Source organism: Martes martes (assembly GCF_963455335.1).
Source record: "Martes martes genome assembly, chromosome: 3".
Classification (NCBI taxonomy): domain Eukaryota; kingdom Metazoa; phylum Chordata; class Mammalia; order Carnivora; family Mustelidae; genus Martes; species Martes martes.
Window position 1 is genome coordinate 178,819,695 of NC_137890.1, and position 14,323 is coordinate 178,834,017.

Sequence of the window (14,323 nt, forward strand, 5' to 3'; positions counted from 1 at the left end):
TATTTTGAACTTTAATTATGCTGAGTATTATCTATGTTTACAGGTGATAGACAGTTTTCTCCCTCATCGTTGTTTTCAGATCACATCAATAGGCAGATTTTCATCACTTCCGAGTCTAATTTTACCACTTTTCACATTGATATGTGGGATGTTAGTTTTTTGTTGTTGTTTTTTTAATGAGTGTACTCAGCTATTTAGTATCTCATTATGTTTTTGAGCTCCATGAAGTTGAATTAAAACTTGTTTCAGAAATAAGTTAAAATGGAGAGACAAGTTTTTTAAGACCGGCGAGTATATGACTCTTGGGATAAGTAAATGTTGTTTTGTTTTTTTTTTTCATTGTATTAAATATATTAGAAAGCTAACATTGTGGGAATTTAGGTGCTGGATTTAAAAAAATTGTAAGGTATGTTGTTGGCCTAGCTCTTAAAAGGGGGTAGAATATAAAATTACAGGTAGCAATTAGGGGAAAATGCTGTGGCAGTGAAATGAACATGCTTCTGAAACACGAGACTCAAAAGAACAGTCAGGACATACAGAGTTTCCACATGGATGTGGTACAGTGGCAGTCCCAAAGAGAATAATGTTCATATTTTGGTCAGATTGGTTTATGTGTTGCTGTGGGAGGCTGAAAGGGCCATAGGTTGCTTTTGTTAAAAGCTTGTTTTCCATTTCTCCCCGCTAATGTCTTATGCCTCCGTATCTGCAAAGAAAAAACTATGGAAAGGAATCATTTTATTTTCCAATTAAACTCAGCATAGAATATCAAGGAAGGTTTGTTGTTACTATTATTGTTGTTTTTTAAGATTTTATTCATTCATTTGAGAGACAAATATTTTTAATAATTTTTATTTTTTTATAATAAACAATAGGTTGCTTTTTTTTTTTTTTTTAAATTTATTTGTCAGAGAGAGAGAGAGAGAAAGCACAAGCAGGCAATGTGGCAGGCAGAGGCAGAGAGAGAAGCAAGCTCCCCGTGAGCAAGAAGCCTGACGCGGGGCTTGATCCCAGGACCCTGGGATGAGACAGAGATTGAGAGAGAGAATACAGGCAAGGGGAGAGGGAAAAGCAGACTTCCTGCTGAGCAGGGAGCCCAGCGCTGGGCTTCATCCCAGGACCCCAGGATCATGACCTGAATGAGCTGAAGGCAGGTGTATAACTGACTGAGCCACCCACATGCTCCTAGGAAGGAATTTTTAAGATCTTACACCTGTCCATTATTTCCTGCTCTTGAATTCCAGTATATGGACATGTTTGCCATGAAAATACTCATTCTGTGAGACTACTCTCAGTAATGGTTAATTTTGCCTTTTGGTAATAAATAAGGGTGTGTATTCTGCTCTGCTCTGAAGTGCTTAATTGCTTGCATTCTCTTTAAGGGAGCATAGATCCACTTACTTTCCCAGCAAGTTATTTCCTTAGCTGAAGATCATATATACAGTTGCTGTTAATAAGTTGAGTATGGTTAGGATTTTTTTCTTCTTCTTTGAAGTGATACTGATCATGTGTTAAAAAGTAGAGCTTAGGGGGCACCTGGGTGGCTCAGTGGGTTAAAGCCTCTGCCTTCGGCTCAGGTCATGATCCCAGGGTCCTGGGATCCAGCCCCTCATCGGGCTCTCTGCTCAGCAGGGAGCTTGCTTCCCCCTCTCTCTCTGCCTGCCTCTCTGCCTACTTATGATCTCTGTCTGTCAAATGAATAAATAAAATTGTTAAAAAAAAAAAAAAAAGGTAGAGCTTAGGGTATAGCTTTTCTTCTTCATGGATTAGACCATGTGATAGTGTTTAAATACTATTTGACTAAGATCATGAGGGCATTATATGTTTCTTCTTTTTATATCTTTATATTTTATTTACTTATTTATTAAAAGATTTTATTTGTTTATTTGAGAGGGTGAGAGAGAGAACAACTGAGAGGACAAGAGCAGGAAGAGGGAGAAGCAGATTCCCTATTGAGCAGGAAGCCCTATTCATTTCGGGGCTCCATCCCAGGACACTGAGATCATGACCTGAGCCTAAGGGAAAGGCTTAACCTACTGAGCCACCCAGGCATCCCAATATATCTTTTTTTTTTTTTTTTTTTTTTAAGATTTTGTTTATTTATTTGAGGGCCACCTGGGTGGCTCAGTCATTGAGCATCTGCCTTCGGCTCAGGTCATGATCCCAGGGTCCTGGGATTGAGCCCCACATCAGGCTCCCTGCTCGAAGGGAAGCCTGCTTCTCCCTCTCCCACTCCCCCTGCTTGTGTTCCCTCTCTCACTGTCTGTCTCTATCTCTCCATCTCTCTGTCAAATAAATAAATAAAATCTTTATTTAAAAGAAAAAGATTTTATTTATTTATTTGGGAGAGAGAGAGAGCACGAGCTGATGGAGAAGCAGAGGAAGGGGGAGAAACCAACTCCCCGCTAAGCAGGGCAGCATAGGGCTCGAGCACGGGGATCCTGACCTGAGCTGGAGACAGACAACCAGCTGAGGTAGACACTTAACCCACCCAGGAGCCCCTCCTCTTTTTTATGTCTTACAACAAATGTTAAGGAGTGAAGGAGGCTCTGTGAACTTCACCTTTGGAGTTGGGGTAAAGAACTTCAGTTGTAGGAGGCTACATGAACAAATGAAGAAAAAAAAGTTGTGGGTTTTTTTTTTTCTCCCCTGAGATCTGCCTTAGTGCTTTTGTTTTAATTAAAAAGAAAAAAACCCATTAATGTAAAGACCAGATGAATAGTCGTTTCCAGTTTATACATGCAGTGATTTTGATATTAAATAATACTCATTTAGTAGGAAGTTCGATTTTGAGGCAGAGGGCCATTTTCCTCCAACATTTGTTACTTTTTATGGTATACAAAGTGAGTGTGAATACATTACAGGATTGGAAATATTAAGTATGAAGATTAAATTGAGCTTTTTTTTAAGAGAGTGAGAACGCAAGCAGGGGTAGGGGCAGAAGGAAAAGGAGAGAGAATCTTTTTTTTTTTTTTAATATCTTATTTATTTACTTGACAGAGATCACAGGCAGGCAGAGAGATAGGCAGAGAGAGGTGGGGGGGGGGAGCAGGCTCCCCGCCAAGCAGAGAGCCCAATGTGGGGCTCAATCTCAGGACCCTGAGGTCAGGGCCAGAGACAAAGGCAGAGTCTTAACCCACTGAGCCACCCAGGTGCCCCAAGGAGAGAGAATCTTTTTAAAGATTATTTATTTATTTATTTGACAGAGAGAGAGGTAGATAGATCACAAGTAGGCAGGCAGGCAGAGGGAGAGGGGGAAGCAGGCTCCTTGCTGAGCAGACAGCCCGATGCGGGTCTCCATCCCAGGACCCTGGGATCATGACCTGAGCTGAAGGCAGAGGCTTAACCCACTGAGCCACCCAGGCCCCCAAGGGAAGAGAATCTTACACAGGCTCCACACCCAGCACAGAGCCTGCTGCCGGGCTCAGTTTTAACAGCCCTGACTGAGATCATGATCTGAGCCGAAATCAAGAGTTGGTCACTAGACTGACGGAGCCACCCAGGTGCCCCTAAATTGAGCATTTAAAAGAGGGATTTGAAAATGAAGTGTTGATTGTTCAAAAGGAAGATGGAAAGAATGATACAGAGTTAGCTTAAGATGTTTACGTTTTATTTATGGGAGAGAGAGCGTGCGCGCACATGAGTTGGGGGGGACAGAGGGATGAGCAGACTCCGGTTAAGCAGGAAGTCGGATGGATGGTGCGGGATCAGGCTCTGAGCTAAAGGCAATCGCTTAACCAACTGAGCCACCCAGGCGCCCTGCATTCTTGTATATTTTTTACACATTATTTGCTGAATAGTCATTGGGTACCACATTATATGGTACCTGTTTGATGTTTATGAGATGTACTGGAATATTCAGAAACTTTCAAGTTTCTTTTTTTTTTTTTTATAATTATTTTTTACTGAAACTTTTTTTTTTTTTAAGATTTTATTTATTTATTTGACAGATAGAAATCACAAGCAGGCAGAGAGGCAGGCAGAGAGAGGGGAAGGGAAGCAGGCTCCCTGCTGAGCAGAGAGCCCAATGCGGGGCTCGATCCCAGGACCCTGAGATCATGACCTGAGCCGAAGGCAGAGGCTTTAACCCACTGAGCCACCCAGGCGCCCCAACTTTCAAGTTTCTAATTATACTTTCTTTTTTTTTTTTTTTTAAAGATTTTATTTATTTATTTGAGAGAGAGACAGTGAGAGAGAGCATGAGTGAGGAGAAGGTCAGAGGGAGAGGCAGACTCCCCATGGAGCTGGGAGCCCGATACGGGACTCGATCTCGTAACTCCAGGATCATGACCTGAGCCGAAGGCAGTTGTCCAACCAACTGAGCCACCCAGGCTTCCCTTTCTAATTATACTTTCTCTTGCTGTGTGACTGTGGCTCTTAGAAATTTTTGTATAGACTATCTGAAGTTCCAGTTTAGCGATTTTTTAGAAAATTATTTAATGATCTCTGAGTGAATTTAGTAACCTTTGTTTTAGGTAGACCACCAGGAATTAAGAGTTATTGTCACAGAAGCTATTTATGTAAATGGCTATATTTGTTGAGCACCTGTTAACTTCTGGGCATCATGCTAGGCCCTGGGATATAATGATGAACAGAAAATTGCTTGTTCCTCTGGGACCTTTATTTTTCAGGTGGGAAGACAACAGAAGAATAGGCGATTACAGTAGAGTGTGATGATTGCCAAAACAAGGAGAAGCATGGAGCACGGAACTAACGTAGCCTTTGGGGATCTGCATGTGGCCATGACTAAGCTGGGTCCTGCAGAATTGGCCTTGGGCTGGCCAGAGGTTGGGGGCACACAAACAGGGAAGATGTCTACTGCTCTGGGCAGAGAGGGCAGCCTTTTAGATCTGATGAGACTAGAGGAGCCTGGATGCTGAGCCTGGGGTGAGGTCCTCCAGTTGTGCACTTCCTTTCGAATGCATCTCATCTTTCGGACTGTATCTTCTAAAGGCGAAAATTGTGTCTTTTTTTTTAATTCAAGTTTTAAAAAAAAATTCCAGTTAACACACAGGTAAAAATTAGTTTTGTTTTTTTTTAAAGATTTTATTTATTTGTTTGACAGAGATCACAAGTAGGCAGAGAGGCAGGCAGAGAGAGAGGAGGGGAAGCAGGCTCCCTGCTGAGCAGAGAGCCCAACGCCAGGCTTGATCCCAGGACCCTGGGATCATGACCTGAGCCGGAGGCAGAGGCTTTAACCCACTGAGCCACCCAGGTGCCCTAAAAATTAGTTTTTAACTAATTTAATTTTAACACATTAGTTAAAAATTCTGTCTTTTGCTATTAAATTTTTCACAGTCTCTGAGAAAATGATGGGCTTTTCAGAAGTGCTTAATAAACACTTGCCATGAAAGCTAGAGTCATGTGGATTTCACATAGTGAAATAAATTGAGTCAAGTTTATTAACTTTTTTAATAGCATATTGATTCTTTAAAAAGTAGATTATAAAAGTAATGCTTATTGTAAAAAATTAGATAATACATTTGTTTTATAATTTGGGTTTTCTTTTGATATGTTTTACTATACAGAATTTTAAAATATATTTCTGGTTAATGATGGTGGAGTACTGACATCTTTGTTCTCTCTAAACCAACTAGAAATAATAAGGAGCATGAGAAACAGAAAAGCAGCTCATTCTCTGATAACTAACGAAATCTTACAACCAGAGTGTGTGAATTAGTGCAGGTAAGTGCAGTGAAAATTGAACCAAGACAGGAGGATGACAGGAGAACATGAACTCCCGCAAAGTGAGGGCGCAGCTTTCTCCCAAGTGGCTGACCCACCATGGGCAAAAAACCAATAAGCCGCATATGTGGAGTGGCAAAGCTGGTGTGTACATTGGGCTCCCTGAGTGGTAAGAGGCGGGGCTGAATTAGGGACTGTGCAGTCATACGAATTTTGCAGGGAGTTTAGAGTGGAGGAGAAACTGGCAGCAAGCAGCCGTACAGCGGCCAATCTTGGTCAACTGAAGAGAAATAAAGCCTACATTCTCATCCCCTGAAAATCTGTGGCATGTGGGCCTCTGTGACTTGGGGAGATGAGTTCAGCCTTGAGTCAAGCTTCAAGGGAAGAGTGTTGCTGAGAATCATTTTCAGAAACAGCTCAGCAAGTGAGAATTACGAACAGAGTTCCCTATGGTGGGAGGTGGCCTGTGAGGTTGGGAGTGAGATCCGGCTCCTCTAAGGCAGGAGTCGAAACTAAAGATGAGACACAAAAGCTCAAGAAATCAATGATAAGACAACAGGAAGAGATAAGAGTGAACTGAGGGAAAGAGGTTACAAAAGAAAATCTAATCATTATAGAAACGAAGGTCACTTTCAAAGTGGCAGATTCCCACTCTAGCTGGGAATCAGGGAGGTAAGCTTGAGAGATTGGAGCAATCCAAAATGGAAAAAAGGAAAAATTAAGAAAGACTAGAGAGTAATAGATATGAAACACAGTGAATTTAACATACCAATAATTGAGATCCCTAACATACAGAATCATTGACGCAGAAAGAATTTGTCAAGACAGTAAGAGTTTACCGCAATAAAAGACTGATATTTTAGAATGGTTCCTAGTCTTTCAATGTAAAGACTATTGTTGGGTCAAAATGGAAAAAAAAAAAAAATCAAGCCTCCTATAAAATAAAAGAGGCTGGACTTACAGGCTTTTCCATTTTGTAACATGTGAAAAAAACTACACAGTCACTAGAGAAAAAAAAATGACCCAAGAATTTTATGTCCAGGCAAGCTGTAGCTTAATATGAATTAACACGTATTTCCAAAAAAAGCCAGGGCTTAGTTGTCATTAAGTCAGCCCTGCAGGTGGGGCTTTGGGGGGTGGTAGGGCTAGAGAAGGGAGGGTAATTAGAAACTATTGAATCAAGAGATGAGTTGAAAACTGAGTTAAGGGGCACCTGGATGGCTCAGTTGTTAAGCAAGTGTCTGTCTTAGTCTCAGGTCATGATCCTGGGGTCCTGGGATCAAGCCCCACATCAGGCTCCTTGCTCAGCAGGAAGCCCGCTTCTCCCTCTCCCACTCCCCTTGCTTGTGTTCCCTCTCTTGCTGTCCCTCTCTCTGTCAGATAAATAAATAAAATCTTAAAAACAAAATCTGGGGACGCCTGGGTGACTCCGTTGGTTAAGTCACTGCCTTCCGCTCAGGTCATGATCCCGAAGTCCTGGGATCAAGTCCCATATTGGGCCTCCCCTGCTTTGCCGGGAGCCTGCCTCTCCCTCTCCCTCTCCCTCTGCCTTTCCCTCTGCTTGTGCCCGTGCGCGCACGCATTCTCTCATTCTCTCTCTCTCTCTCTGTCAAATAAATAAATAAAATCTTGAAAAAAATATGAATTAAAAGAATTGGTGATTAGCATTAAATAAATTTAAATGTAGAACTAATATTAATATTGTGGCAATGTAGAAATAGAAGGAAAAATTCAGAATTGGGGATTGGGTGTAGATGGTTACAAAAATGAAAATTTTTCTCATCATTCATAACATGAGATCAATAACAGTAACGCTAAGTACAGCCGACCCTTGAACAGCATGGTTTGAACTGTGCTGGTCCAAACTGGATTTTTTTCTGTAAATACAGTAGTGTAAATGTATTTTCCTTATGATTTTCTTCAGCTTATGTTATTATAAGAATATAGTATATAATATGTATACATGGGAAATTTGTATTAATCAACTGTTTATATTATCAGTGAAGCTGCTGGTCAGCAGTAGGCTCTTAGTAGGTAAGTAAGATCAAAAGTTCTACTTCGATTTTTGACTATGTAGGGTGTTGGTGCACCTAATTCCTGCATTGTTCAAGGGTCAGCTATATACTAACTTTCTTAGTGTGGAGTAAAGAGATGTTATCTAAAGGACATAGACTAAATCTTCCAAGAAAACAGACTATATATTATATAGTGAAATATGTTATAAAAAATTAAAAGCTAAAAGGATTTTTAAAAGATAAAATTATGATAAACTATTTGTCGTATAAATAAATACAAAATTATAAAATGGATAAACTCCTTTATTAGAAGAAAATGACAGATTGGAGCAAAAAAATTAAATCCATTAAGAGAGGTGTCTGAAAAGTTTCCAGCAAGTAATATTTTAGTGAGTTTATTATTTATTCACTTATTTAGTGAATTTTTTAGATGTCATGACCGTATAGTCTCTTTTGTCAAGTACTCAGCTCTACTTTTATGGTGGGAAAGCAGCCATAGATAACATGTAAATGAATGAACAGGACCGTGTTCCAGTAAAACTATTTACAAAAACAGGTAGTGGGCCACATTTGTCCTTTTCAGCCAGTTTGCTGACCCATTAGCGGAAGACTTTAAAAGGTTAATATAATAGCATGATACATGGAGTAATAACATACCCTGGAAACATTCTTTTTCAAGCATACCTCTTAGACCTCAAAGATCATCAGTCAAATCCAAAAAGCAGAGATATATGCAGATTGTACTCTTTATTCTTAACTAGAACTAAAGCAAAAGAAAGTATAAAACTTTGCCATCTGAGAAAATTTAAATAACCCTCAGGCCAAAGGAAAAATCGAAAACTCAAATCCAAATTAACTAGAAAGTACTGATAGCCAAACATCTGTGTTAGTACCTCTGGGATATGACTAAAGCAGTATTCAGAGGAAAATTCATAAATATAAGTAAATCACTAAGCAAGAGAAGAATGAGACAGTAAAATAGTTCAGCCCAAGAAGTTACCAAAAAAATGGAAAGAAAGCAGAAAGAAGGTATTAGCAGATATAAAGGCAGAAATTGGTGAATTTAGAAAATATACGTGGAGGTACTAATAAATCCAAGAGATTTGGGCTTTTTATTTATATTTTTGAAGATGTTAGTAACAATTTTAAACAGATAAATTCCTGTTGAGCCTAATCATGAACAAAGGGAGGAAGCACAAATATCACCTGTGTGTGAACGCACACAGAATATGAGAATGAATCCCAGATACTTAGAAAATTAAATGAAAGTGATCATATTGCTAGATTGTGCGCAGGTAATTTCAAAACCTGATATGCACAAAAAAGCACTATGAGGCCCAGGAACCTGCTAAGGAACATGTTATTTTTTGAGATATTATTTTGATACCAAATTCTGAAAAAACATTAAAAAACCCAAGCTCTAGACCATTTTCAAATTTAAAAAATCCTAAAAATTAGCAAATGTAATTTAGCAAATAATACACGATGACCATATTCTCAGGATGAACTATCAGGAAATATTAATGTATCAGCATTGGGAATTACTAAATGCCATGTTTTTAACAGTACAAAAGAGAAAAATGATTTTCTCTCGAAGCTGAAAAAGAATTTGGTAAAATTACCCATCAATTCTGAGTTTTTTTGTTTTTTGTTTTAATTTTATTTTTTTTAAAGAAACAACTGAATAAAACAAATTATTTGATACTTCCTTAACATAACAGGAAATAAGTCTTACAATAAAAGTGTGCAGGATTCCTACCATTGACTGTAAGCAATTCTCATTTAACAGGAATAACCATGGTCCCCATTATTACCATTATTCCATCAGTTCTGGCCCATTCAAATAGGAAAAAAGATACATGAAAATTGAAAAGAAAGGGGAAATCATCAGTCTAAATACACCACAAGTGCTTATAGATCTAGAATATGTCTTAAGGGGCGCCTGGGTGGCTCAGTGGGTTAAAGCCTCTGCCTTCGGCTCAAGTCATGATCCCAGGGTTCTGGATTGAGCCCCGCATTGGGCTCTCTGTTCAGCGGGGAGCCTGCTTTCTCCTCTCTCTCTGCCTGCCTCTCTGCCTACTTGTGATCTCTCTGTCAAATAAATTAATAAAAATCTTTAAAAAAAAAGATTAAAAAAAATAGAATATGTCTTTTTTTTTTTTTTTTAAAGATTTTATTTATTTATTTGACAGACCAATCACAAGTAGGCAGAGAGGCAGGCAGAGAGAGAGAAGGGAGGAAGCAGGCTCCCCGCCGAGCAGAGAGCCCGATGTGGGGCTCGATCCCAGGACCCTGGGATCATGACCTGAGCCGAAGGTGGAGGCTTTAACCCACTGAGCCACCCAGGCGCCCCTAGAATATGTCTTAAAAGTGAAGGTTGTCCTTCATATCCCTCCATCCCTGCCGCCACTTTTCTTTCTATGGTTTATGAAATACTCTCCTACAGATAGTTACATTGGCTACTTTTTTCACTTACATCCAGTGTATTTTTTTCTCCAAAGTTCATATAAGTTTACTTTAACTAATTTATGAAATATTTAATGTTGACCAGGTGGATGAGCAAGCCAAAGAGAGTATAAAAATGAAACAGCAGGGACTTCTAGGTGGCTCAGTCCGTTAAATGTCCAACTCTTGATTTTGACTCAGGTTGTGATCTCAGGGTTATGAGATTGAGTCCCACGTCTGGCTCTGTGATGGGCATGGAGCACCCCCCCCACCTTAAGATTCTCTCTCTCCCTCCCCCTCTACCCCTCTCTCCCTCTCTAAAAAAAAAAAACATGGGTTTGCTTTGAAATATTTTCTGTCCTTGAACATCTAGACCTTTAGGGCAGTTAAATTTTTAATACAACTTTTTTTCCTTATATCCTAATAAACTAAAAAGGGAAAGCTCTTACTTTTGATTTTTTTTAAGCTTTTATTTATTTGTCAGGAAGAGAGAGCGAACACAAGAGGGGGAGTGGCAGGCAGACGGATAAGCAGGCTCCTTGCTGAGCAAGGAGCCTAGTGCGCAGACACTTAACAGACTGAACCACCCAGGCATCCCAAAAGCTCTTATTTTTTTATTTACATTGATCTCTAATTAGGTTTATTAACTAAGCTAATACTTCACAGTTTTTTCTGCTGCAGTGAAATGCTTAAGAACAATACAAATTCTCTACCTTTATCACCAACAGGTAGAATGTAAGTAATAAGGTTAACATTTTTTAATAACTTCATTTGTTTGGTGCTTAACATGCACCAGGCGAGGTAGTTGGTGCGTTGCGCACCTTGTATCACTTGACCTTAGAGCAGCCTGCTAACAGTTACTATTATCCCCATTGTAGGTGAGAAAACTGAGGAGGTATTATTTATTCAAGGTAACACTAAGTGGCAGATTTTGGCAAACTTGTCTTCTGACTCCTCTCAGCATGCGTCTTGACATTTATGGATGTAAGGAATTTCATATTCAGCTTTGTAAAGAGGAGTGTGTTCTCGAGTTTCCTGTCACTATTCCATCAGCCCATCTGGATGACTTGTAGATTCTGGAGAAAGTGGGTTAAATCACATGGGCCCCCAATAGCCCGACTTGACAAATCAGTTTTCGCTGTAGACTGTCTGGTGTTACAATATGTAAACGTTACCGCTGGCCAGCCTGTGTGCAGAGAGGTAGTGGGTGCTAACACGGTTTCTTCCTTGTTCTTCACCCGTGCCCTGGGTGGCGGAAGCGTAGTTAGGTGACTAGTCTTTGGGCCCAAGAAGTTACAGTTTGGTTGGGATCAACGTGGGTAAATATGGGGAGAGGACTTCTAAAACAGGGATTGCCCCCCCTGTTTTTGGTATTTTCATAGAAACGTTTGTTGCAAACGGCCACATATTTTGCTGACATCAAAAAATGTCGAACTTCTGAGGGACATTTTAGGTCTATAGGTTCATTGCATTGGTATTGTGAAGAGGTTGTGCGTTCCGAAGATAGCGGTAGCGTTCAGCCACCAGTAATGAAATACAGAGACCTGCCGCCTTCCGACACTGGTCTGGTGGAAGAGCCCGCTGCTTTGAGGTACTCCCAGAACTTTCCCAGGGTAAAAGTTACTTCCTGCAATTTGGAGGGGTGTGAGGTAACTTGATACGTTATAATGTCTCTTATTATTTCAATTTAATACCGGGATGATGGATTACCACGGAGCATCCATCTCGTTAGGAAGGGTGATATCCGAGTATTTATTTCACTTCCCAGGTGAGCAAGCCTTTCTCATTTCTGTTTGTTAACTAGGCCTTTTGATATTTTTGTAGACAATCTGCTTCATCTTGATTCTGCAGCATTCCAAACTGTGGTATCCTTGGGGTTCTCTTAACATTGCTATGGTGCAGAAGATTTAAAATCAGGTATGGCTGTGGGGCCAGAAGTCCCTCAGTGAAATTCTCAGCTTAAATGTGCCTTACACTCTCTGATTTATCCTTTGGGTTTCTTTTTTTGTGGTGGTCTTTTAGCTGATGTTCACAAGGAATAGAGTCACGTGATGTATGAAGGGAAACATATACACTTCTCTGAGGTTGACAATAAGCCCTTGTGCTCATATAGCCCCAAACTGTGCAAGCAGCGGCGACTGAACGGGTACGCTTTCTGTATCAGACACGTTCTGGAGGACAAGACTGCCCCCTTCAAGCAATGTGAATATGTGGCCAAGTATAACAGCCAACGTTGCACCAACCCCATCCCCAAATCAGAGGATCGTAGGTAAGACTAATCATGGGAATCTTCTTTGATTTCATCTGTAGGCTTGGAATGGTCCTTGTCTTTTTTTTTTTTTTTCTTTTTTTAAATGGGGCAAATTGAAACATTCTAGAAAATGGAGTAGAGAACTTGAAGAGTTACTTGAAAAGTGAGTTTGAATGTGTTTTTTGTTTTTAAATGATTGATTTAATAGACTTATTTTAAAAGAATTTTTCCGTCAAAATCGTTGCATGTGTTTGGTTTGCAGTCTTATAAAATAGTCCCTGATTATGATAGAAATCTGCTTACACAACAGAAATTACAGGAACTACTTAGGTGTTATAATTAATGGTAATGATTTTGTAATTTTTTAATCTGCTTGAAAGGTAGCAAAGGGTGTGTACTTACTGAAAAAGAATTATTCAAAAGAATGATTATTTGAATTATTAAGAAGATGTACGTTCTATCAGACTTCGAAACAGTATTTGGCATTGCTCTGTAATCTTGCCTCTTGGTTAAAAAAGTTACATAGTAAGTATGTTTAACATAATTGAGAAATGGTATGTTCATAGTAAGAGTAGGCTTTATCACTAGGATTATGAATTTTTACTAGGCTGAATTAAAAAACATGGAGATGTTTTTAGAGAGTCTTACGATACTCATCTTTCATATTCTCAAGAAAATTCACATATAATCTCTTTTTCATTTCTTTTTCTTCAGTTCTCCAGAAACCATGTCGGTCATTGTAGGGTATTACAGACAGATGCACAATTGCTTTCCCAAAAGTTTCCAATACTGTTATCTTTAGGTAGAAAATGGGAACTTTGTACTTTATCTCTCAGATATGTATGTATGACCTTGGTCCTTGTTCCTATGCGTAAGCAGATGTCGCCTGCATAAATTGGTTGAAAAGAGGTCATGTGTTGTATATGTCATGGTGAGCAGTTTTTACACTTTCACAGTGAAATAAATAAATAGTTTGTGTTCATAGAGCTCCCACCAAAATGAGTATAGATAGCATCATGTGGTGATTTGGGAATACTCCCTTGGAATTTCTAATGAGCATTTAAAGCTTCACATTACAATACCTGAAAGTTAGAAGCAGCTGCTCAGTGAGGCAAGGAATAAAATTTTAATCTCCGTTGAGAAAGGGACCACTGTACCTGGCTAAACATACCTGTCCAGCTGCTTCTAGTTGCCTTAACCTGTCCATTTCTTAGTCCTGGCCTTTTTTTTTTTTTTTTTTTTTTAAGATTTTATTTATTTGACAGAGAGACAGAGATCACAGGTAGGCAGAGAGGCAGGCGGGGGTGGCGGCGGGGGGAAGCAGGCTCCCTGCTCAGCCAGAGAGCCTGATGTGGGGCTCGATCCTAGGACCCTGAGATCATGACCTGGGCCGAAGGCAGAGGCTTAACCCACTGAGCCACCCAGGCGCCCCAGCCCTGGCCTTTTTTAACTTGAAGAATTGATGAACTTGGATTCATTTTTTACTCCAGGCTCCACTGTAAACACATCTATAATTTTGTCCTTTTTTTAAAAAGTTACTTACTTAAGTAATCTCTACACTCAGTGCGGGGCTCAAATTCGTGACCCTGAGATCAACAGTCCCAGTCTCCTCCTGCTGAGCCAGCCAGGCATTAAATTTTTAAGACAAAAATTTAATTTTGTCTTAAATTTAGTTTACCACATTTGCAGTTGTCCACCTTGGGTTTTTTTTTTTTTTTTTTCCTTCGTTTTAGCAGATCCAAGTACTATCTTAATAGCTAGCAGGGAGCAGTAAAATAAGAGTTGCTCTGAATTTCTCCACAATATTAATTCTCTGAATCATAGGTCTTCACCTTGCTATTCAAAGTAATTTTCTCTTTTTAGAACAAGAAAAGAAAGGGAAGGACTTTGGGTGGCTATGTTGAGAGAAACTACCCTGAAGTACTAAGTT

At 39.7% G+C, this 14,323-nt stretch overlaps 1 protein-coding gene across 2 annotated transcripts in view; it reads left to right on the forward strand.

Annotated features, from left to right (window-relative positions):
• The window catches only part of INO80D (INO80 complex subunit D), a 60,696-nt gene that overhangs the window by 7,286 nt on the left and 39,087 nt on the right, over positions 1-14,323 (forward strand). For both annotated transcript variants that reach the window (XM_080799278.1, XM_080799279.1), the window contains exons 2-3: positions 11,967-12,059; positions 12,165-12,411. In XM_080799278.1, the coding sequence (XP_080655404.1) occupies positions 12,194-12,411 (218 nt within the window). In that variant the 5' untranslated portion in view covers positions 11,967-12,059; positions 12,165-12,193. The remainder of the gene's footprint in view (positions 1-11,966; positions 12,060-12,164; positions 12,412-14,323) is intronic.